The sequence below is a fragment of the Populus alba genome, chromosome 10 (genome assembly GCF_005239225.2).
Source record: "Populus alba chromosome 10, ASM523922v2, whole genome shotgun sequence".
In the NCBI taxonomy this organism is placed as follows: domain Eukaryota; kingdom Viridiplantae; phylum Streptophyta; class Magnoliopsida; order Malpighiales; family Salicaceae; genus Populus; species Populus alba.
In genome coordinates this window covers 10440840-10467828 of record NC_133293.1, presented here as the reverse complement: position 1 = coordinate 10467828, position 26989 = coordinate 10440840, and the positions used below count along the sequence as shown (strand labels likewise).

The following is a 26989-nucleotide window of genomic DNA, read 5'->3' as shown; positions in this document are numbered from 1 at the left end:
AAGATGAAAAATCCATAATAAAATTTCATTCAGAACACAGATGTTGTCAAATAAAATAATGTTGTGACTGAAAAATTTACTAAAGAATGAGTTGTGTTGAGATGAGGGGGATGTGATTGGATGAGGGGGGGATGTTTGTTTTGTTACAAAGGTTCTTTAAGAAAGAAGGAGAAATAGGGGAGGGAGGGAGCTGGATCGAGCATCAAGTCATATATTAAATATTATTGATGGATTTACCGATGAAATTATTTCATTTGTCAATCCATTGATATAAGTGACACGTCACTATACAACTTGTCTGTTTAAATCCAACTCTAATTTCATCGGTAAAGGCATCTGTAAAAACTTACACGTCATCGTACTGTTTGGTTTTTTTTAATTCCTTCTATTTTTACTGAAATTCCCTTGGTATATACTGACTATCTCTTTTCATATGTATTTACTAACAGAGTTAGCAATGGAAAAAATTTAGTCGGTAAATATCATTGCAAAATACCGACAGAAAAAGTCGGTCAATATTCTTATTTTTATTGATTGATTTTCTAATAGTGTAAAAGGAATAAGAAGGCTCTAAATCTCTCTTACAGTCCTAGAACCTAAGCTCTCGAATAAAGTAAAAACAAGGCAAGATAAGAGTTAAAGGAAGATGAAAAAACTATGGAGAAAAAGGAAAAAGACTATTGCAAGTTATACAAAACATCTCTTCTTCAACTCCTTATTATACCTATTTTTAGAACAAAAACTCATATGGAATTAACTCTAATAATTAACAAAATTAATTCTTGTTAGTTTACCTAAATTACCTGCCATAAAAACAATAAAAAACCTAATAGTTTTTTTTCTTAAAAACCATATATTTTTTCTTTAAAAATAGACTGTTCAAATTGTTTATTTAAGGGTTTGTAAAAAATAATATTTTATGGGTTAAATTCTTTTTTTTTTAACTAGCCCAAGCCCCAAGCTTGAGCTCGATGTCGAGTCAAGCTTAGCAAGCATGTGTGAATTATGCCCAAAGCCCACTTAAATTAGGGCATTTTCCCTCTAAAAGTTTTGATATTCTTTGTGCCGAATGTGAGATTGAGTGCTTTTAGTTTTTAAAAAAAAAACATGTGAATTAAAAGTTTTTTAAAATTAATTTATTATTTACTCATAATTTATTTCAAAAACAAGTTAATATTTCATGTAAAAATACTTTTTGTCAGAGAATGATTTTCTATCATCTTAACTTTAAAAAGGTGTACTCTACTTTTAATTTCTTATCGCCAAGTTTTCTAAGACAAATTTCTAACAAGAAAGAATAATCCGGAATCGAAGGTCCAACCATTTCGTCCGTAATAAAAAAGGTAAACAGGACAAACGATAATGAAGCTGAAGACGATATTGCCGTTGATGGCAGGGCTCTCTCGGCGCCATTTACAGCCAAAACCCATAGACTTCCAGTTGCCATGACTGCATCGACGAGACATCAAGATTCGTCCGAGGATACTTGTAAGCATATGAAGTCTGAATACCAAATCCCATAGACTTGCTGATGACCATGAATCATTATTTACCCTTACATCATTGGGTCCCAGACTGTGCTGGCTCAAAAGATCAAACAAAAAATTTGATGCAAGGAAAGATCGGAGATGGAGATGGAGATGGAATTGATGCCGATATTTTCCCTACCTTACAAGAGAAATCGGTCCCATGAAGACGACACTTTTGCCTTGGCCCGGCGAGGATGAATACATAATACCGACGTGATGAGTTGTTTGATGCAGACCAAAACTTTATGAGCATCAAACAACTTAGGATAAAGTGAGGGGCAAATAATATGAAACCTACATTAGTTGCAATTACTTAGGATAACATTCTCGTGGTTGGTGATTCACTATTAAGTAAAGAAATGATATCATATAGGTTATCCACTGGCTATGGGCATCCCTAACACCAATCTACGAGCCTAATTATAACAGGAGGACGTGAGAGCATTTAATGCTTGATATCAGCTATAGAGAGAGTGGATGGAATAATTTTGGGTAAGGCTTTTCCTATCCTAACTTGTGTTTTGGAGTTGTTTTGTCCCTCTACTCGAGTGTGTTGTTGTGTTGGGCTAGGTGGAAACCTTAGGTTTAATCTAAAAACTATTATGTTATGGGGTAGTTAAGTCAATTAGACTTCTTAAGGTTTAACCCATCCTTTTTTAGTTCAATAAAGTGATGGGTCATATCATATATCTAGATCTAAAGAGATAACTTAATGAATCCAATAAAGTAATTAACCGGCAGTTTAAGGCCATTATATGTTCAAATAGTGGCTCAAGAAGCTAAAGATAGTTGAGCTTCATTAATCAGCCAAGGCTTATATAAGAATATAAACTACCCTTCACTTATTCTACCATGTAAACCATAAATTAGACCCAAATTTGTCATCAAACCAACAAAAAAAGTCATCATAAAAACCACTTTCTTCACTTTATAGCTATTACAAAGTTGTTGTGAAAGAGTTTTAAGCAATAAAAAACATTATTTAAAAGAGTTCCAATCCATCTTCACGGGTGTTTGCTTTGGTTTTTCTAGAATCAGAAAAATAAAAATTATGTATGGTCAACAACTTTTCCTCAAAAGGCAGGTCTTGTCAAAACAAGCTTTAGTGGACCACTCTCACTATGGTGGATCCTACACGCTTCTACTTTCTTCCACAATAAACTTATCATGCCCACAACATCATCCTCTTCCTCCTCCTCTATTTGTAAAGGATCAAAAGTCATCAATTATATCACCTTATGCTAAAACTCCTCACATCCCTCAATGTTATGTCCCATCGCTTTGTGGAACCTACCAAAAGCATCATCCTTTTTTGGACCTGATCCATTTTTTGCTGGAAAATACTCGGCTTAAAATAACATGTCATATAACCTATCCATGTTTACCTTTAAAACTTTCTTTTTCTTCCCTTCATACTCCACAATGTTTACTCCTCCACTACTAGAAGCATGATTAGGCAAAGGAATGAAATTGATGTTGGGGTATCTTTAAAAGTTATTCATCCTACCTTGAACAATTGCAAAAGCTTCATCTTGAATGATGAGCAGGTGTATGATGTGGCTAGGATTTCTAGCATGGTAATCATAGGTCAATTCTGACTTGTACCAACTTGGGAAGGGAGGTTTAAATGGTGGAAAAGGAAGAGGGGTCGCATGACCTATACTTCATCGTTTTGCATACATTTCCCTTTGGGGCATTGGTAAAGGTGAAAGTTGTTTTTGGTTTCTTTGGTTTGTTCTTTTTGGGTTGTTTTCAGTTTGGTTTTTTGATGGGTTGGTAGGTTGGTTTACTATAAAAGACTTGGCAAAGCTAATATTGTGTACTATAGGAGACAAGGCTTAATAGGTTTGGATGTGATATCTTTGGGTTTGGAAATTTGTTTTACCCTTGTACCCTTCTTTTATATTGCTTACCTTAACATCTTTTTTCCTCCTAGTAAACCCTTCCTTCTTAGTATGTTCTGATATTCTGTCGGCTCTTATCCCTTACTCTATTCTCCCAACAATAACCACGACATCATAAAAGTGTTGGATAAAGCTACCCATCAGGTACTCATAGTGCGGAGATTTAAAAGTATTGGCAAATATAGTCACCATTTCTTTTTCTAACAAAGACGACTATACATGCATTGCCTTGTTTTTCCATCTATGAGCATACCCCCCACTGTTTCTTTATTGCCCTTCTCCATCACTATTACACTTGTCTAGTCCAAAGCGATGTCAATATTGAATTTGTATTGCCTTAAAAAAGCATCAACAAGATCACTCCATTTTTTAACCCTTGTATTATCTAAAGTCATATACCAATTTAACACGAAACTAGTTAAACTGTCTTGGAAGAAATGGATGAGCAACTTGTCATTATATATGACCTCCGTTATTTTGTTGTAATATGACCTCAAGTGTGTATTAGGGCATTCTACCTCTATGTACTTGACAAATTCTAGTACTCTAAACTCCTTAGGTATCATTACATTTAGTACTAGGCATATCTCAACTGCTCTAACCAAGTCATAGTTATCAAATCCCTCAACAACTCTAAACTTCTCCCCGGCAACCCACTTATCTTGTTTAGGGTGACCAAAAGATTTAACCCCGTGGGATTCCCTCATAGTTAGATATATTATGGTCAGTACTTGAGCAGGCATAATTGGGTAAGTCATTGAATTTTTTGTTATTCCTTGTGGTCTAGTGGTAGGATTTGTTTCCAAGTTTTGTGGGTCAATGATAACTAAAGCTGCTAACAGCAATAACAAATTCAGATGCTGACTGGATGTCCCTTCCCCTAACTACGCTCGTAAGAGTTGGTTGAGTAAAATAGTCACTCGAGCCATGTTATTCTTATCATCATCCAGCTTATTTTAGTACTGAACCCTTTCTTCATTTTCCATCCTTTTATAAAGCCTAGTATTGTAGATTTTAGTATGGAGGCCTATATTTCAAATACCTATTGGGCATATTTTGAAATTCATAAACACAAGTGTATATAAATGTATAATTATGCATGATGATACATGTTTGGATGTGGATTAGCTAAATTTCTGGATTGATATATGCCATCATTTGGGTAAGATTTTTTATCCTTTTATAATTGTCAAGGCAATTTGATTTGAGCCAATTCCTAATAAATTTATACTCATCAATACAAAATGCTGATAAGAAGATTAGGTCTAAGCTCATTTCATTAATGTCCAGTGAAAGCTTTTACATTTGAGGATCAGTTCATTCATCATCATCTACAAGGGGAAAACAAAGCCTTTCTTTCCTATATTCCTAAGAAAAGCACAGGTTTTAGCTATAATTTGTTGATATCGGTGAAGATCTCTCCCAACTTGTTGAGCATTGAGATGAATTCTTCGAGCATGGGTAAAAGCTCAGTCATATGCTCATCCATGTTACTCGTCTTTTCTAAGAGCAACATATTGCTCCTATTCAATTGATTATTGTTGGCATCAATCATCTAATTATGGTGCTCCAACAACCCATTTTTCTCCTCAAATGTTTTGCCCTAATTTTTTCATTATCGAGCTCCCTTTAACAGGTTGATCTTATCAATCTTCGAATTCCCAATAGCTTTTTCTTTGGCTTTTACTTTAGCCAACTCACTTTCAAACATCACATGTTCTTTGTATAACTGCTCATATTGTTCAATCTGGTTTTCTAATTCAGTTTAGACCCTTGAAGACATATCAGCTCTTTCTTGGCAATCATTGAAATTGGCTTTCAATGTCTCAAATTCGGTGTTGGTTTGCATTCAACTTTTTCTCAATTCTCCTCGCTCTTTCTCAACTCGGTTGCTAGCCATTTTTCCCTCTCTCAGCTGCTTCTCTAAATACATGACTATTTTGTCTTTTTCTATCAACTATTACTCCACAAACTTCCTCTGTTACTCTTCAGTGAAGAATTGTTCCTCAAAGGAGATCCTGAGGGCTTTATTGGTGCTCAATTCTACTTAGAGCTTTTCCAGTTGTTCTCTCAGCTAGACCTTGTTGTTAATCCTTTTTTCTTTTATTTAGTTCAGCAGCTTGTGAAGTTTCCATTTTGAATTCAAGATTCATGAAGTCACCAATGATAGATTTCTCCACCTCGGGTATTTTTCACTAGTAACTGGATCTCTCAAACCATCTAATTCTTTTTATATATATATATATATATATCAATACCAGAAGCTTCCAATCTTGTTTGATGTTTTCATTGACTTCTAAAGTGGATTTTTCTTTGAATAACCCAAAAAACTGTGATAGTTTAGTCATCTTTGACACATGTTGTATGCCCTCGAGCTGTCTCGTAACCAAAGCGAACGCGTAGTTGACTTTGTTTGTGCTAGCTATGAAAGTCTTGGTGGTATTCTTAGAAAGGCTACCCAGAACTAGAGCTACCACTATCACTAGAGGTGCCAACACAAGAGTATTTCTATTTATGCTTTATTGATGACCTTATGATATTCTGTTAGGCAAACACAGATTCGGTGGGTGTTGTGAGGAGGGCTTTGGATGACTTTGTTGTGTTATCAAAGCTGATGATCAACCTAAAAAAGAGCTATGCTTTCATATCAAGTATGGATGATGATTTGAAAGCATCTCTTTTGGATCTATTGGGTTTCAGGTTGAGCTCCTGCCTATTAGATACTTGGGGGTTCCTTTGATTACTACCCAACTAAAACATAGTGACTGCATGGCTTTGGTTGAGCGGATTCTCTCTAAGATCAGGTTATCAACCTCAGCATCTCTTACATATGTTGGTCATTTGCAACTGATCAAATATGTTCTCTTTTTATCCAAGTCTACTATGTTTATCCTTGCTTGTTCTATTATTAGGAGATTGAGGGATGTTAATTAGCTTTCTCTGGAACGGTTCATCTACTTCCCCTTTAAGGGTAAAGGTGGCTTGGGCTTTAGTTTTCTATCATCTATAAGAGGGTGGGCTTAGGATTAAAAGGGCTAAGACTTGAAATAGACCAGCTATTCTCAAGCATATTTGGAGGCTACTTTCAAACAAATCCTCAATTTGGTTAGCTTAGGTGCATTATGTATTGCTCAGAGGGAGATAATTTTTTATAGGCTACCTTTGGTATCTTTTTGGTCATGGCGAAAGATTTTTTCAGAGTCGAGATTGGTGTAGAGGTATGTTTGTATCTTGCATTGGTGACGACTCTCTGACTTCTCTATGGCTAGATTATTATTTTTCATATGGACAATGTTTTAGTGACTTTTTGCCTTTCAAGGCTTTATCATCTACTGAATTGTCTTAGGATGCAAAGGTTGCAGAAATTATTAAGGATGGTGGTTGGGACTTTCCTTTAGATAGTTAGGACCTCTAATAGATTTGGGACTGCATTAGATTCCATGCCTAGTTAACTCTTCGGATCACTATGTTTAGATAGGTCATTCTTCGAGGAGGTTCACTATTGATTCAGCTTGGGAGGCACTTTGAGATACCAAGCCCAAGAATACTATGCACCATCTTCTCTAGTTTTCAGGATATGTCCCATGACACTCCTTCATCTTATGGCTTGTCTTTTTGGATCGTCTACACACTATGAGTAGACTAAGAACTTTTTAGATCATCACCTTTGTGATATGTATCTTTTATGGTTTACATATGAAACCTATAATCATTTATTTTTTGAGTGCTCCTTCTAAGCAGCATTATTTAAATGAATTAAATAAAAAGATATATTAAAAGAATATACTATATTTAATCATTCAAGACTAACAATGACAAAAAAAAAATATTCAAATGATAAATAAAACTTTGATTCAATTTAAGATTAGTCATTTAATAATTTAAATTTATGAGACATAGAAGAGAGATGTACTTTTTATTTTTTATAACATAAATGTCTGGGTCAGCTTGTATGTATCTCGACTAATCTCAGAGGCCCTGAAATTAACGGCTATGTAAACCTCTAGTGGTCTTAAGGGAACTCGAACTCGTGACCGTTGGGGAGTAAACCCAGGACCTGACTAGTTAAGCTACCCCTCAGGGTTGTTGATTTTGTTGGATAATGATATCTAATAATAACCATATAAATGAAAGTTAAACTCAAATATTTAGATAGTAATTTCATCTATTACTATGAAAGAAAATAAATAAATTAGATGCTTGAAGGACACATGTAGTCCAAATAATTAATATTTGAAAATAAGTAATCAGAATTAACAAAAATAAGGACAGTAGTAAATCTCAAGACATATTCTATATTCCCAATGCCAATACAACATACTATATGTCTATAAATAGCCATCCGATACTAGAATTGAAAGCCACAACCCACGTCTGAAGCCATTCTCCGAAACAACACGCGATATGGCTCCCAAACTTTCCCATCTTTTATCATCAATCCTCGTTATCTTTTCTATCCAGTCCTTCAGAGGTCTGGCAAGAACTTTGAAACCCGAGCATCGGCAATCTTTTAGCAGCTTCCTTCAAGGGCTGGAGGGGATTCGAAAGGGCCAAACTGTGGAAGGGCTTATTGAGCTCAAACAATACCTCAAAAAGTTTGGCTACTACCCAAGTGATATCACTCTCACAAGCAGTTATTTTGATGACCACTTGGAGCTAGCACTCAAAACATACCAGAAATATTTTCATCTGAATGTTACTGGTAACCTTGACTCTAGTACCATACAACAAATGGTGATTCCACGATGTGGAATGCCTGATATCATAAACACTCCGTCCACTAAACCGAACAGCACTACATCAAAACACAACAAGTTCCACATGGTTGTTCATTATGCTTTCGGGACACAAAAGTGGCCACCTTCCAAGTATTCTCTGACCTACAGATTTGGCTCGGGTGTCCAAGTTGTTGGTTCGGACACCTTGAGGTCGGTCTGCTCAAAAGCTTTCCAAACATGGGCAAAGGTTTCTCCATTCACTTTCCGGGAGGCGACTGCCGGTGCATCAGCGGATATTGTAATTGAGTTCTACAGCGGCGATCATGGGGACCAGGCTCCTTTTGATGGACCAGGGAATCAACTGGCTCATGCTTTTTATCCACAAGACGGCCGTCTCCATTACGATGCAGACGAGAACTGGAGCACTGACCCCGCAATGGATCAAATCGACCTGGAAACCGTTACTGTTCATGAAATAGGACATCTGCTTGGCCTTTATCATAGTAAAGATCATCCCGAAGCCATCATGTATCCAACGACCGAACGTGGAAGCAAGAAAAGAGATCTCTCCCAGGATGATATTGATGGGATACATGCTCTCTATTACAATTAATTAATTAAACTATATGCAGTATAAGTTACGGAATTGCTAGAAAATATTCATGGCAGTTGAAAGCTGGCCTTGTTGGAAATCATATTGAAATTGTTTTTATATAAATAGGAAAGCTATATCGTTATATAATTAGGAAAGATATATTAGAATATATTGTATTATTCTACTTTCAATTAGCTATCATTCCTTATCGGTCTCTGATTTATAGGAGAACCCTAATGTACCCTATATATATAATGAACATAATCAATACAATAGTGTAAGTTGAGAATAATGGAATGTGTTAGGTTGTGCCTTAGCCAACCTTCCTATTTATATAGAGGCAGATATTGAAACAGTTCTGGCAGTAACTGTAATGATTACAACATCCTATATTAGAATCCTATTCTGATAGATACATGAGTAACTGTAATGATTACAACATCCTATATTAGAATCCTATTCTATAATATGCCTCCTCAAGTTAAGGGTGGGGGATCAACCCGAAGCTTGAATCGAAAAGTAGTAAAGGATGCAACAGGAAGCGGTTTAGTGAAGACATCGGCAAGTTGATCCCGAGAGGGAACAAAACAAATCTGAATTTCTTTCTTGGCAACACGGTCACGTACAAAGTGATAATCCACTTCAACATGCTTAGTACGAGCATGGAAGATAGGATTTGCTAAGAGATAGGTAGTACCAAGATTATCACACCAAATGGTAGGGGCAGAGACTGAGGGAACCTGCAAATCTGTTAACAAGTATTGAAGCCAAATGACTTCAGCGGTACCATCAACAAGGGCTTTATACTAAGCCTCAGTAGAGGAGTGAGCAATAGTGCGTTGCTGGCCGAATTTCCAAGAAATCAGCGTCTGACCAAAAAGACAAGATAGCCGCCCATAGACTTGCGATCATCAATACTACCAGCCCAATCTGCATCTGTAAAGCCATGTAGAGCAAAAGAGGAGCCTCAAGTGATATGGAAACCATAAGATGTCGTACCTTTAAGATAGCATAAAATACATTTGACAACGGCCCAATGAGAATCTGTAGGAGCATGCATAAACTGACAAACTCTGTTACAGCAAAGCATATATCTGGATGGGTGAAGGTAAGATATTGAAGAGCATCCACGATTTGATGAAATCATGTAGGATCAGAGAATGAATGATCCGGTAATAAAATGACTTTCGAAGGGAAGACTAGAGTATCAACTGGTTTGCAAGAAGTCATACCAGCTCGGGTGAGGATGTCAAGAATATATTTATGTTGATGCAGCATTAAACCTATACTGGTAGACTGAACTTCAATACCCAAAAAGTAGTGAACAACACCTAAGTCACGAAGCTTGAACTCAAAGCTGAGTAACTATATAAGGTGATGGAGCATAGCAGAGTTGCTACCCGTGAGCAGAATATCATCAACATACACCAGGAGATAAAAGATATTAGTACCATCAGATAAGATAAATAGGGAGGTGTCAACCTTGGAAGCTCGAAAACCGATGGAGAGCAAAACATCACTTAGACGAGTGTACCATACTCTCGGTGCTTGTTTCAAACCATACAATGATTTGTGCAGTCTGCACACATGAGATGGAAGAGAAGAGTCAACGAAACCTGGAGGTTGTTTCATGTAGACCTCTTCAGTAAGAACACCATTGAGGAAGGCATTATGAATATCAAGCTGATGAATCTTCCAATTTCGCAAAATCGGGAATAGAGAAAACCAATCGGACAATGGCCTGCTTAATAATTGGAATGAAGGTTTTAGAATAATCAATACCTTCTTGCTGGGTAAAACCTCTAGCAACAAGGCGCGCTTTATAGCGCTCAATACTATCATCAACACGACGTTTAATCCGATATACCCATCTACTGCCAACAACGTTCATCGAAGGATGAAATGGAACCAAAGACCAAGTGCGATTTTTGTGTAAAGTGGCGATCTCATCACACATAGCATTATGCCAAACTACATACCGGTCAACATCAGAGAATGCAAAAGGCTCATAACAGGGAAAATACAGTACCCGTGTGGAGGTAGAAGTAGCGGCAGCAGAAGCAACCAAATTAGCTGTCTTCAGCTGCCGCGGTCTAAGAGTCATAGGATGTCTGCTGTGTACTGGTGGAGACGCAGGGGAAGACAGTTGTAGCGAGGAGACCTGTGGCAGCTGATAAGAAGACAAACCAACCATAAGTTTCAGACCAACGGGAGAGGATGATAAAGAAGCAGCCTCAAGCACAGGACTGTCAACAGAGGAGGGGCTAGAAGTAGAGACTGAAGTTACAGGAGTGCTGGCCAGGGAGGGTGAAGCAGAGGAGGGACTAAAAAGTGCCCCAAGACCATGAGGAGAGGAGACCAATTGACGATCTGAACCTGCATCATAAGGGTTAGATAAACAAGCATGGGATGATGGCCAAGGGATGGGTGGAGGTTGTGGTCGGGTGGCTGGTTGGAGTGGCAAAGCGGAGTGTTGTGGGCTGTTTGGGTGGCTAGTGAAAGTGGATGGTGGGGGTGGTTTAGCAAATTTGGGAGGGTGATAGTAGCGAGTGGGGTGGGGGTTGTTGTGGAGACCTTTGCAATCTGTTCAGAATTATCAAATGGAAACACATGTTCATGGAAGCGGACATGACGGGAAATATAAATATGATGAGATGCAATGTCAAGACATCGATAACCAAGATGCGATGAACTATATCCAAAAAACACACATGGAGAGGAACAAAAATCCAATTTATGATTATTTTATGGACACAAAAAAAGGAAAACAGAGACACCCAAAGGTACGCAAAAAATGATAATCAGGAGACCGTTTAAATAAACAATCAAATGAAGAGCGATGGGCAAGAATAGGAGTAGGCATGCGATTTATAAGATAAACAGAGGTTTCAAAAGCGTAATTCCAGAATCGAAAAGGTGCTTTACATTGCCATAAAAGAGTAAGACCTGTTTCCATAATATGCCTATGACGATGCTCTACTGTTCCATTTTGTTCATGAGTGTGGGGACAAATCAGACGTGATGAATACCAATGGTCTAAAAAAATATGGATAGTTTTCGGTATTCACTACCCCAATCAGTTTGAACAGATTTTATTTTTAATGAAAATTGAGATTCGACAAGAGTCTGAAATTGATAAAAAACAGAGTAAACATCAAACTTGGCAATGAGAGGATAATACCATACATATTTAGTATAAGCATCAACAAAGATAACAAAATAACGATAGCCATCTGAAGAAAAATGAGGAGCAGGGCCCCATACATCACTAAAAATTAATTCAAGTGCAGCAGAAGTTTTGTGACCCATAGGTCCTAAAGGCAAACGCGATGATTTTCCTAAAGGACAACTTTGACATTGAAAATTAAGACGTTTGTTGTTACAAATAATCTTATTTTTCGAGATTAACAATTGAAAAATATGTGAAGTAGGATGACCTAGTCAACGATGCCATAAACCGGCAAAGGTAAAAGTGCAGGGAGACCAATAGGCTTGAGGAACTGACGTGATAAAAGACTTTGTCAGGGCATAGAGACCATCTTTACTCTGACCTGAGAGAAGGACTTCATGGGTGTTGAAATCCTTAACATAAAACACACGAGAGTGAAATTCAAAATAAACATTATTATCAAGACAAAATTTCTGAACAGAGAGTAGAGGTTTTGTGATTGCAGGAACATGAAGAACATTAGATAAGGTGAAAGAACAATGTGGTGTATATATTTTTGTATGACCAAGATGAGATATAGGAAGGCCCTTACCATCACCAACATGCAAATTATCATTACCAAGATACGGTTCTGAAGCGGTCAAGGTGGCAAGATCAGGTGTGACGTGTTGATTGGCACCGGTATCTGGAAACCAATCAACAAAACCGGTTGAGGAGAGATTACGCTACACCAGGTTGGCAGTAGGTTGTTGGCCATAACCTCGCTGCTGGAATTGAGGGCAATAGGGAGCTGTATGGCCGAAATTATGACACAATTAGCAACGTGGATTCTACCCCCTATTGCGCTGCCAAGAGCCTTGCCTATTGTCACCAAAGGAGGAGTTTTGGAAGTTGCGATGATCAAGTCTGGAGCCAGCAAATCGGTTGCCTCTGCTGTTGGACTGGTTGGGATGCCAGCCACCGTTAAAGCGGCCCCTGCTGCGGCCAGAATTGCCAAAAGTCTAGCGCTACGCAACCAGAGAAGAAGATGGAATGCTGGGTGTGGGCAGCAGAGGAGCATGTATGGCAGCAGAAGATTTGTGAAGAAATTCATGTGTGAGGAGATGGCTGTAAATATCTGCATATGATAAAGGTTCAGCCTTGGTAATAAGACTGGTAACTAAGTCTTTAAACTCTCCCAGAAGACCACGAAACACATATAAATTGAAATCTTCAAGCGAAACTGGCTGACCAGCAGCAGCCAATTCATCAAATAAGGCCTTCGCTTTTTGCATAAATTGAGTTACTGATTCATCACCATGTCGAAGATCCTGAAGAGAGCCGTGAAGTTGCATAATACAAGAGTTGGAGGTGGAAGCGAGAGCTCGCTCAAGAGTGCCCCAAGCTGAACAAGAACTTTGACAGCCAACAGCAAGATGGAAAACTTCCATAAATAGGGAGAAAAGAAGAGCACTTAGAATGAGTTGGTCCTGTTGTTTCTAGGTTTGAAAAAACAGATTTACCTGAAGAGAGATACCATCATGGGCAAGAACATGTGTTGATGGACATGTGTTGGAGCCATCAACAAAACCAAAAACTCCTTGGCCTAGGAGATAAGGCAGCATTTGCATACGCAAATATAAATAATTGGTGTTTGTTAATTTGAGGAAGATGACTTGATGAGTGTGAGAAAGGGAGATAATGCTTGCGGCAGTAGAGTCAGTAGAGGCAGCAGAGGCAGCAGACATAGGCTACAAGAGGAGGTGTTCACCAGCCATGGCATAGGAGAATCCAGGCGATGACACAGCAGAGGAAAGCAGAGGAGGCACTGCAAGAGAAAAGGGTTGCACTGTCGGAGAAGAAGAAAGCTGGACTGCTGGTGCTGTAGAATTTGAAGATGCATCTGGCGACTGTTCCATTGAAGAAGGGAGGTTGGGAGGCTGTGAGAAAAGTAGGTTTAATTTATTTTAAGGTTTTGTGGCTCTGATACCAAGTTGAGAATAATGAAATGTGTTCGGTTATGCCTTAGCCAACCTTCCTATTTATATAGAGGCAGCAGAACACTGCAGTAACTGTAATGATTACAACATCCTATATTAGAATCTTATTCTGATAGATATATGAGTAACTGTAATGATTACAACATTCTATATTAGAATCTTATTCTATATTACTGGCGATATGTCCTCTATTCTTCCTAGTCCTCTTGGTTCTCCATTATTCCTTCATTACTCGGATCACCCTGGTTTGCTTCTTGTTTCAAAACGATTGAACGGTGACAACTACAATTCTTTGCACCGTGCTATGAAAATTTCTCTAAGTGCCAAGAATAAGACAGGTTTTATTACTGGCAAAATCAAAGAGCCCCGTGAGGCTTCAAACCCTGAAGAACACGCTTTTTGGCGGCGCTACAATGACATGGCGCTTTCATGGATCCTAAATTCCCTTGAGCTAGAGTTAGTCGATTCTATCCTTTCTTGCAACACCCCTCATGCCATTTGGGAAGATCTTCATGAAAGGTTTTCTTTAGGAAACTCTCCTTGTATTTTTCAGGTTCAGCGAGACATCTACAGGATTGAGCAAGGTTTGATGTTTATTGCATCATATTACACAAAATTGAAGGGTTTATGGGATGAGCTTACATCCTTTAATTCAGAAACATATACTTGTGGTGCGCAGAATGATCTCACCAAGCTTATACAGTTTCTGATAGGACTCAATGAGTCATATTCAGGTGCAAGAGGTTAAATTTTACTAATGAATCCTTTACCATCGATTTGTCAAGCTTATGCTTCCATTATGCAAGAAGAAAAACAATGAGAGTTAGGGTCTGCTATCACCATGCCGTCAAATACAACAGCCATGGTTGTGCGTGGAAATTATAATATGCCTAAAGGTCGGAAAAATAATCAAGTTCATGGGAATAAATCCAATAATTCATGCAATAAAAAGCCTTTTTAGTTCACTTATTATGGTGATATGTATCACAAGAAAGCAACCTGCTACAAGTTAATTGGCTACCCTCTTGGTCATCCCAAAAGTAGAGAAAAGGCACAAAATCAACGCTAAGGCTATGACAAGCATAGCTCAAACTCGACATCTGGTAACCCCTCTACAATTCAAATGGATTTCAATCCCACTTTTCAGGAACTCCAGGTCTCTTTGCCCAACTTAACTGAGGATCAGTATGTTTAGTTACTCAACGCCTTAACCCCCAAGCCTGTCACTCCACAGGATGTTGTTTTTGCTGCCTCAGTCTTCAAACATACTTCAGGTTTATTACCAGTTGCTCACAATCGCTGGATACTTGATAGTGGGGCAACCCATTATATTACTTCTTCTCCTACATCATTAAAGAATGTTGACAAGAATCTGTCTTTGGCACCTATTTCCATACCTAGTGGAGACATGGCTAGAATTACTATAACTAGCTCAATTCAATTTAACAATTCTTTTCAATTGAATAATCTCCTCTGTGTGCCAAGTTTTAAAGTTAATCTTATGTCAGTTGGCAAGACAACCGATGATTTACATTGCTAAGTGATATTTTTTCCATCTTGGTGTATTTTGCAAGACTTGGTTGCGAGGACGATGATTGGTGTGGGTAAGTGACGTGATGACCTATATTACCTTGTGGCATTGGCTTCAACTCCTCCTTCTTCTTGTTTTGCTTGCAATTTGATCATCTCATCCGATCTTTGGCATCGCCAATTAGGACACCCTTCTTCTACTCGTTTACAATTTTTAGTTGATAATTCGCTTAAATTCAATTTTGATTCCAGTCATAAATGTGACATTTGTCCATTGGCAAAACAAACTCGTCACCCTTTTCCTTCTAGTTCAATTTCAACTTCGAAGTGTTTTTCTCTTATTCATTGTGATATTTAGGGTCATAAAACCCTTCTCTTTCTGTGTTTTTTATTTCTTGACTATTGTGGACGATTTTTCTCACTTTACATGGTTTTTTTAATGTGTAACAAGAGTGAGATACAAACTCTACTCCATCAATTTTTTCATTATGTTTAACACTCAATTCAATACAAAAGTTCAACAACTCCGTTCTGATAATAGGGTTGAATTTCTTTCATTACTAAATTTTCTCCTTGAGGAAGGCATTCTTTTTCAACACTCTTGTGTATATACACCTTAACAAAATGGTGTTATTGAGTGGAAACATAGACACATCCTTGAAACTGTTCGCGCTCTCTACTTTCAATCTCATTTACCCATTACTTTCTAGGGAGAATGTATTCTTACTGTCGTCCATATTATTAATCACCTTCCTACCTTTTTGCTTCACCAGAAAACACCTTTTGAGATTATTTACAACAAACTTCCTAATTATTCTCATATGTGAGTTTTTGGTTGTATTGCTTTTGCAACCATAGTCAATCCATCCTCAAAATTTTCTCCTTGTGCCACCAAATGTATTTTTATTTATTACCCTATGGGACAAAAAGATTATAAACTTTATGATATTGCAACTTAGAAAATTTTCACCAATCGAAATGTGGTTTTTCTTAAGGATACCTTTTATCATTCACCACAAGTCAACCCCACAGCACACAATCCACCAGCCCTGCCCATTCCTTTTCATCTCATGTTTGATTTCTTTTCCCATCTTCCTCCTTCCACAGACCTTATCGACCCTTTTGACCCCCCAATACAACATCCATGTCCTCTTCGCCTGCACTAACCAACTCAGTACCCTCTCTTCCTAGACCACCTTCCTCTGCTCCATTAATTCCATAGGCTACACGACAACCATATGTTCAGTCGGATGACCCTGTCCTTCCTAATCCTATTATGCTTATTCTCGATCAACCACTTCACCGCTCTTAACGCACTCGAGAAGCCAACATTCACCTCAAGGATTATGTTTGCTCGTAGGTGATTATGCCTCTACACCAATTGTTCTCAGCCTCGTCCACATTTACACTAGGTACCAAATATCCTCTTTGTCATTTTATCTCTTATAATCGATATTCCCCTAATGTTACCAATGTCATGATGAGGAACCCCCTTCGTATGATATTGCTATGGATGATCCTAAGTGGCAGGAAGCTATGAATTTTGAGCTTCAAGCTCTTATTGACAATCAGACATGGAGTCTCATCCCTTTTCCCCTTGGCAAATGCCCGATCAGTTATAATTAGGTGTATCACATCAAGTGCAAGGCTGACGGGTTTGTTGAGCGCTATAAAGCTTGCCTTGTTGCTTAGGGTTTTACACAGATTGTTGGCATCAATTATCATGACACTTTTTCCCTCACAGCCAAAATGGTAATTGTCTGATGCCTTCTTGTTATTGCTGCCAGTCTGAACTAGCCTATACATCAATTGGACGTCAGTAATGCTTTCTTAAATGGTGATTTGTTGGAAGAAATCTATATGTCTCCTCCTCTTTGTCTACGACCACAGGGGGAGAACATTGTGTGTTGCCTTCACAAGTCGTTGTATGGCCTTAAACAAGCCTCTCGATAGTGGTTTTCTAACTTCACATAAGTTGTTCTTGCTTCTGGTTTTTTACAATCAAAAGCTAACTATTCCTTGTTCATCAAAAAAGATGGTACATCTCTCATTATCCTATTGATCTATGTGGATGACATTCTGATAATCAGAAACAACATTGAGTCCATCAAAGCTTTAAAGCAGTTTCTTCATACTCGTTTTCATATCAAAGACCTTAGTGATTTGAAATTCTTCTTAGGCATTGAAATAACCCGTTCCAAGAAAGTCATTTACATTTCCCAGCACAAATATGCTTTGGAAATTATCAAAGACAGTGGATACCTGCTTGCTATGCCGGTTGAATTTCCTATGGAAGAATGCAGACTTTCAAATAAGAGAGAATTGCTCAAAGATCCTTGTGCATACCAGCATCTAGTTGGTCGATTGATTTACTTAACTATCACTAGACCTAATATCAAATATTCAGTTTACATTCTAAGTCGATTCATGCATAAACCACGTCAATCTCACATGGCTGCTGCTCTTCAAGTTGTTCGTTATTTAAAATCATCTCCTAGTCAAGGTTTGCTTCTTTATTCTAATAACCCATTACACTTATGGGCAGTTTGCGACTCTGATTGGGCGGGTTGTCCTATCACTCATCGTTCCACCACTGCGTATTGTGTATTCCTTGGAAATTCCTTCATTTCATGGAGAACCAAGAGGCAAAAGACAATTTCTTTATCAAGTGTGGAAGCTGAATATAAGCATTGGCAGGTACATGTTGTGAGCTTACTTGGTTATGACATTTATTAACAGATTTGCATATGTCTATTTCAAATCATGTTACTTTGCATTGTGATAATCAAGTTGCCTTACACATTGTAAAAAAATCATGTGTTTCATGAGAGAACTCGATATATTGAAATGGATTGCCACTTTATTTGGAACAAAATTTTATGAGGTGAAGTTGTTACTCAACATTTGATTTCTTCACAACAATTAGCAAATGTGTTTACAAAAGCTTTGGGAAAAGAGAAGTTCAAGCAGCTCATGTGCAAGTTGGGAGTTATTGATATTCACTCTCCAACTTGAGAGGGAGTGTTGGAAATTATATTGACAGTGTTTTGATGTAAATAGAAAAAATGTATCTTGATATAATTAGAAAAGATATGTTAGAATATATTGTATCAATCTGCATTCAATTAGCTGTCATACCTTATCAGTCTCTAATTTATAGAAGAATCCTAATGTACCCTGTATATATAATGAACATAATCAATACAACAGTGTATTCCGCTTGAATAGTTTTTTTTTATAGGCCTCGTCTCATACTCTAAATATGTTATATCTAAGTAGATTGGGCTTTTATTCTACATATTTGAAGAGCTTTTTATTGTACCAAAATTAAAAAAAAAAAAAAAAAAAAGCTATAGATTAAGGTTATTATTGTGCGACATGTTAAATTAGATCCTCTCTCTATTGCATGTTCCTTCCATGTCATGTTAAATTGTTGAATTCAAAATAATTTATCTACCTTCTCATTCAATAATTTTTTGTGTTTAATACGTGATTCTCTTTTTACCATTAATTCATGCTCTTATTTACTCTTACCAATAATCACAAAAGATTTTCTTAGGTTCGGTCGCAATTATATATATATATAGGTTTGAAAAATTATATTTTATATCATAAATTTTGTACGTGTATTTACCTTTAATATCCTTTAAAAAAAAGCCAACAAAATATATCTCATTATTTACAAGTTTATTATTTCAACGACTAAAAAATCTTTGGAATCTCAAAATAACAAAATTATCATTCATAATGAATTCTTGAACACAAATCCTTTTCAGGAATCCATAAAAAAGGGCAGCAGGCAGGTTCTCTCATGAATCTTGATTCTTGGGGAATTCTTAGTAATTATTCATTTTTAATCTCCATGATTGAGCTTTGTTGCTTTTGCTTTAACTCCATGATGTTATTATCTACGGCTAAACAAATCTGCTGATGCTGCATTTAGGATGCAAATTTTGTTTAGGTTCCGTGAATTGTCAGAGTTTGATGACAAGAAGCGAATTGAAGCTGTCGTAGACGTCTTTCCTATCAGAACGCAAGGCGACGTAAGCCACAACCTGAGGCAATCTGGTTCAGTTCTGCAAGGCCATCATCATCATTTTATGGTGCATGCTTCAATTTCAAAGGTTTTAACTGTCGTGTTCCAAAAATAATTTGATTAAATCTTATACGAATCCTTAACTGCATCTTCTGATGCTGTGCTTGTTGATGTCACTAGTTTGTTTTTGTATTTCAAAAGTTTTTTAAAAAATACAAATTGAATTTTTTTTTTTTATTTTAAGTTTTTTTTTTTTTGTATTTTCAAATTATTTTAATGTGCGGTGATAAAAATTAAAAAATTATTTTAATATATTTTAAATGAAAAACACTTGAAAAAACAATCGTATTACATTTCCAAAAACTTCTGGCTGACTCACTTCTTAATTCTATAATCAAATAGCTATAATCTGGAACCCTAATGAACATTGAATTACAGATAAGTTGATTTTTATTAGTTATAGAAACTTAAATAAGAAGGGATGGGAGAGAAGGAAAGGGAAGAAATTGATATCATAGTTATATTTATTATTTGTGTTATATTATATGTGATAATATTTTCTTATTATTATTTTTGAAATTTTTATTTGACCTAGGATTTAAAATGTATTTTTTAAAAGTATGGTGGGAAAGTAAAAACACAATAAAATTTTACACTGTTTTTTTTCCCCAATTATCCCTTCTTACAGTGGTGAGGAATATGGCAGGAGGAAGATGAAGACGTTCAACTCCTAATCTCTTCAAAGATCAGTTTTCCAAATAGAATCGCAGTCTGCCCATGAATCTCTTTTATTGTTATGATGGCATTCTCTCCTAGTGGCACGTATTTTGCATTAGGTAGGATTAATATGTAGGTGTTGCTAATATATGTGTTTTAGCAGTATTTCTTGACAAAATCTGAGGAAAAAAAAAGGTAAGATGATCTGGGTAAAAAAAAATTATTATTACAATCCATAATTAACTTAACCAAGCTCCATTGTAGGTATAAAAAATTAAATTTTATTGCAAAAAGAAAAATGTATTTAATAATGTTTTAATGAATTTCAATTAAAATCAAAGACAATTTGAGTTGAACCCTTTCCTGCCTTGGGTCTTAAACTAAATTGGGTTGGATTTTACTTTTATATAATCCAACTAAGCAAGTTAAAGTTTGACACAATTGCCCTAGCAAATACCTAGTTTGATTAAAAAAAATTCAAGACAATAATGTTTTAACATTTTCTTTAAATATTGAGATGATGACATCTCGGATCGACCCAAATTAACCCGTCAAACACATGAGTTAGTCGAGTCTAACAACTTTATTTTATGCAATTTTTTTTTTTATTTAATTACATGATAATAGAAACACAAGACAACAATCAAATAGTTTTTTAAAAAAGAAAAAACATTTATGAAGGGTGGTACAAAAGAGAACTTGCAAATATAATAATAAAAAAAATTATGGTCTTGGTAAAAAAAATTGAATGATATTTAATAAAAAAAACTTAAATAATTTAAAATTACAAAAAAAATAAAATAAACAACAATATAGGCTAGATGTTGGGGTTTGGGTGGGAAAGCATGCCTAACCCATAAAAAAGGAGGTCAGGCTCGTGCATTAGTCCTCTAATGTTTTTTTTGTTAAGTGGCAAACAATCCATCTTCCACCTCATCTATTTTAAAAAAAAAAAAAATCAAATGACGTGTCATCTACATTTCTAGATTTCAACCACCAAAGAGGTTGTTGGAGAATCAAGTAGAGTTTTTATCAATTTAAAAAATCATCTCCAACCTATTTCAACCTAAAAAACACTTGGAACTTCAATGAATCAATTTCCCAATCTAAAACACCAATAAATTAGTAAACAAAAACACAAAATTACACTAAATTTTTTTCTTTCTTTTATCAACTCGTATTTAGTTTTTCCAGTAAGATGAGGAGCGAAAATCACCTCAACATAACTACTTATATAAAATGAAATCCATTAACACCAAGAACAACTTTTTTTATTACTAGAATGTGGTCAATCAATGACTCTATCTCTCCTTCCTAGTTTTCCAACAACTCTCTTTATTTTCTCTTTAAATTGGAGGTTGTAACATAAATAAAATGGAGTTTTAGGCTCAAATATAAGAATCTCATAAAACAAGGATTAAAATTTTAAAAAAAATCTAGGGAACAAAAAAGTTAAAAAAGTGTCTTAGCTATAATAGAAAACAAAAGGCTAGGGCTTTGTTTCAGCGTCAATTTTGATCCTCAGAGTTTTAATTATGTTTGATCAAGAAAATTAAATTTGATTTTGTTAAGTCAAACATCAATTTAATGTTGGAACCCTTTTTCAACATTGTGAGAAATCTTTACGAAATTAACTGAAATAAATTATCAAGTTTAATTTAAAATAAACTAAATGTGAAATGATTAAATTATAAAAATATTAACTTGAAAAAAAAAGGACAAAAAATAATATTGTGTGAATCCACAATGAACTCTCTCATGGGCTACCGTTTAATTTTGAGTCTTTTAATTTTCTTAAATTTAATTTTAATTGTTGTAGTAGCACTATTTGACTGCGTATAGTTTTAATTGCATTTATGATTATTTAATCTCTTTCATTCCCTTTCTGAATGTGTAAGCTGACCTCTTTGTTTTTTTTTCTCTCCGAAAGTTCTCTTTCATCATATTTCAATCAAGTAAAATGCTTCTCTCTCACTCAACAATTATGTAGTAATCAGCCTCTCTCAGTCTATGATCTAACTTGATGGTGTACACTTTTGCAACAATCGATAATTTATTATGATTTATGCCCTCATATCATAATGGTTCGTTGAAATCTTTCAAAAGATCAAGAAACATGATTGCATCTGCCTTTGATTCTTCATCTACAATTGAACATTCACTTGCATAACCCTGACTTATTCTCATCGCATCCATAATCATATTTCTATAAAGATTATTATTGTCATGTATAAATCCATGCATATTGCTAGAACTAGAAGTTGACTGCATTGCTAGAATTAAAAGTTGACTCAATCATTTTTTTTATTATGGTCTCGTAAGGAACATATAGTTTTTCGTGCGCAAACTAACACAAGTATTTCTCCGTGAATTTTTTTTTATAGAAAATGCATTATTACAACATCTAAATCAAGAAACTTTTTATTTTTACACCTCTTACATAAACATCTAATATCGTCTCCACTTTATTTCTTGGATTAAATAGTGCGTAATTAAAAAAACTCTCAACCTCATTACAATAATTTATCATAGGCAACTCTTTGGTGAATCTCGATATATCTATAAAAAAATCACACATTACTTATATCAAACCTATATAGAATATTGATGATAACATGTATTAATTAATTATGTCAACTAAATAAATTAGCAAATATTGATTTAACTCAAACTTATTCAATCTATTTTAATAGTACTATTAAATCATTGTCAATTATCTATATAAACTCAAATTCATATACATTTACCGAAATTTTCAACTCAATAATAAAATTAATAAAATATAAAACGAGTTTACTCAATAAACCATTATTTATCTCATTACAAAACACCTAAGTTACAAATTTGAAATCAATTTCATCAAATTACAAATAAAAAAAATATTTCAAAGTCTCAAATAAACCATAATATGTACAAATCATATATTCATACAACAAATTTATATGAAAATAAAAAAAGCTATATAAAAAGTAAACACAAAACAAACTATATATAGTACAAAAATATGCAATAAAAACTAACATTCTAGAATTGAGTTCAAAACAAATATATATAGTTTTACTTACTTGATATGGGGAATCCTAAAAGAATTGAATCAGAATAAGGATGCTAGCAAATTGAGTGTTATGGTGGCTAGATTTGTGGTGGAAAATCAATTTGTGATAAAATGGGAGAGGTCTACTATTTTTTGTAAAGTTGATGGAGGAGAAGAAGAAGAAATGGAGGGGAGAGGAGGGTCCCTCGTCATATCATAACTTAAATATTACTGATAGATTTATGGATGGATTCCACCGACAAATTCAATTTCACGATAATTATATTTGTATAAATGACATATCTTTGTACCTATTAACTTATTTTAATTTCTTTTATATGCACTGTGATGTCAATAATTCCATTTACAATCATCCTTGGTCACTAAAACTACTCAGAACCCTAAAGAAAAATATAGAATAACATCATATATTGCTTGTTTTTCAGAGATTGTAACCATTTTCAGTGGCTCTTTTTTTCCCCCTGCTATCAAACTGTATTTCACTACAATATGAAATGCTGTGCAATAATCAGCCAATCACCATCGTTTGATCACTGGTTAAAAGTTTGCATTTCCAAATATCAAATTTGTCATATTTTTTTATTTGACAAAGGGATCAAATGCTTGAGAAGCATAACTCTTTTTTCATAATTAAAAAAAAAAAAAAGCATAAAGTTGTGAGTTATCACAAGTGTACAAGTTTTATTAGTCTTTGGACGATGATAGAACAATTAATTCAACATTAACTTGACGCATAAGATTGGGTTCTTGTTTTTGTCTTTAATATATTTATTTAGTTATAGGCTCTAAGCTCTAATATTAAATTAAAAACAGTGCCTAATTTTTTAGCCAATACAAGTATATTTTAATCTAACTTCGAATTTTAAATGGGTCAAACTTAATCTAATTTAGTTTCTTGTCTAACTCGAATTTAAATTATATCATATAGAAGTTGAATAATCATGACTTTTGTTATTTTGACAGGTTCAAAAAAAAATTCAAGTTTAAACATGTCAAACTCATAATATAGATCGTAACCTCTTACTAGGTTCAATTAAATTTATATTTTATGATTAAAAAATATAAAAAATTCATACAAAGAAACCAAATATTGAACGATAAATAAATAAATAAATAAAAAAGTTAAGCATTTTAATAAAAAAATCAACATTAAAAAAAAAAAAACTCAAAAAAAAAAAAAAAAAACCCATATATATGTGTGGGCATGTATATGTGAGCCTAAATGGCCCAGCACACTTGGGCTATATTAATAAATAAAAAAAGCACTCAAGCATACGGGCCTAAGACAAGCTCAACACATCTAGGGCCTTCTCCTATCATTAGCCCTTTTTTTCATAAAAAAAAAAAAGTGATATGGGACATGTCACTTGCTGCCACCCAAAATCCTACAACAATATAGTGGCTTGAAATTTGAGGGATTTTTGAGTGAAAATATTTTTTTCAATCTATTTTTATTCAAAAACATCTAATAAATACCATATAAATCACCATAAACTAATGAGTAACTCCAAAACACCCCAAAATCAACTAAAAATAAAAATCATCAGAATAAAAAATATTTAAAACGAAACCCAATCACTTTTTAAAGCATGTTTATAAACAAAACACACAACAATTGAATTGTCGTTATCGAATGGAACCTTTTTTTCCATTTTTTTCTGCTCTGCTCTGATTAACCTTCCCTATTCCTTGTTTGATCTTCCAACTTGGGTTTTCAGGTTGGTGCTATTGACAAGTCCCATGGCTTAAAAAAAAGAAGAAAAGTCAAAGATTCAAAGAGTTGATTGTTAAGAGAAATAAAACAAGAAAAAAAGAGGTCGGTGAAAGCTCTGCTGCCAAATTGATTGATGAAATTAAGACTCTAATTTTGAAGTTCAAATCTCGTATTATTCTCTACCAACCAGATCATCGATCGAAGTTTCAAGCTGTCCAATGGTTTGATTCTAGAGAATTCTATTTGTTTTATTAATATTTTAAATAATTAGTTTGACTGATATTGAATGACTATATTTAAATATTAATATATTAATTAGTGGGGGTGGAGACGTGATTAAGTATATTAGTTAGTGCTTTTATCTGTGGGTATGATTAATCATATTATAAAAATCCATCATCTGCAATTGGTCTATTCTTGTCCTACTCTTTTACCCTTTATAGAATAAAATGTATTTGAATGAATTTGTTTCCTCGTGTGTTATTTTTTATATGATGAATTTGGATTTATTATTATTATTACAATTACATTACAAAATATACTAAAACACCTAGGTCAATTATTATACCAATTCATAAAATCAGAAAAGAAAATATTAAGTTTGTCCTCAAACTTTTTTTTTTTAATTGTTGCTATGACTAATTTCTTAAAATTTATCGAGCAAAGAAAAATATATATAGTTTTACTTACTTGATATGAAAAATCCTAAAAGAATTGAATCAAAACAAAGATGCTAGCAGAGTGTTGTGGTGGCTAGATTAATTTGTGATAAAATGGGAGAGGTCAGCTATTTTTTGTGAAGTTGATGGAGAAGAAGAAGAAGAAGAAAGGGAGGAAGAGGGAGAGGGGGGTCGCTCACGAAGTCATAACTTAAATAAAATTGATGGATTTATGGATGGATTTCACTGATGAGTTCAATTTGACGGTAATTATATTTGTATAAATGACACGACTTTGTATTTATTAGCATATTTTTAATTTTTTTTTCTATTTTCATTGTAATTTTCTTGATATATACTAAGAGAATATTTTCATTAGGTGTTTACCAATGAATAGAACAAGAAAAAAAAATTTCACTATTTTTTATCAATAATTCCATTTATATTTACTAATTTTATGTAGTGTGACAATCAACCTTGCTCACCAAAACTACTCAGAACCCTACTACATATCCTCTGACAATACAGCAAAGCCACTATATATATATATATATATATATATATATATATATATATATATATATATATAAACATAGCAAAGCCAACATGCCAAGAAACCTAATAGCCAATCGTCTTAAATTCCTCTAAATTAAATACAAACACTACAAGAAAATCAGTGAAAACCAACGGAATTACCAACAGAATTTTTTTGTAGATAAATTTTACCAACGGAAATACTTCCGTCTCTAATTTTGTCAGTATTTACTAACAGAAAATATACGTTGGTGATATGGTCGGTATTTACCGACGGTCCGTTTTTGTCGGTACATACCGACCGTATCACCAACGGATTATATAGGTGTTTGAAAGTTGCAAAAGTGTGGTGACATGGATTTTTTTTTCAGAAGATTTTACCGATGGAATGATTGAGGGATTCAAACTGGGATCTCCATACAATGACGTGGCACAGTCACCGGCTGAATCACCGACGAGTTTACCGACGGAACGTGTATGTCGGTGATTCCATCAATAAAAGCCAATATATACCCAGTCTACCGACACTCTCTTTCTCTATTTCTCCTTCTTCCCCTTCTTCTTCCCCATCCCACCCACCTCTCCCCTCCCAAACTGCAGCCAACCACCCATCCTAACTCTCCACCTCTTCTCAACACAAGCACTGAAGTTTCTTATACTTTTGTACGTGGTCATAACAATATTTGTTCTTGTGGATTTTATCATTTTTTATAAGTGAATCTATCCTTTTTTATTTTAACATTTAAATTTGAAATTTTTTTTAGTATATTTTTTTTGTTAACAGATGTACATGTTTGATTGTTATTTGTCAAACTTATAATATGAATGTATAATTTTGTAGTTGTTATAG

General features: G+C 34.8%; 1 protein-coding gene and 1 pseudogene across 1 annotated transcript; both read left to right on the top strand.

The window, feature by feature from the left end:
• The first annotated feature begins 7811 nt into the window (after positions 1-7811).
• Positions 7812-8937, top strand: LOC118061569 (metalloendoproteinase 3-MMP). Its single transcript, XM_035075044.2, has one exon. It carries the CDS (start codon positions 7838-7840, stop codon positions 8762-8764), a length of 927 nt encoding a protein of 308 aa, XP_034930935.1. The 5' UTR covers positions 7812-7837; the 3' UTR covers positions 8765-8937.
• Positions 8938-12721: 3784 nt separating this feature from the next.
• LOC140956025 (uncharacterized) overlaps positions 12722-26989 on the top strand; it is a 29331-nt pseudogene continuing 15063 nt past the window's right edge.

Coding starts and splice junctions, on each gene's coding strand:
- LOC118061569 (XM_035075044.2), top strand. CDS start 7,838: ATGGCTCCCAAACTTTCCCATCTTTTATCATCAATCCTCGTTATCTTT.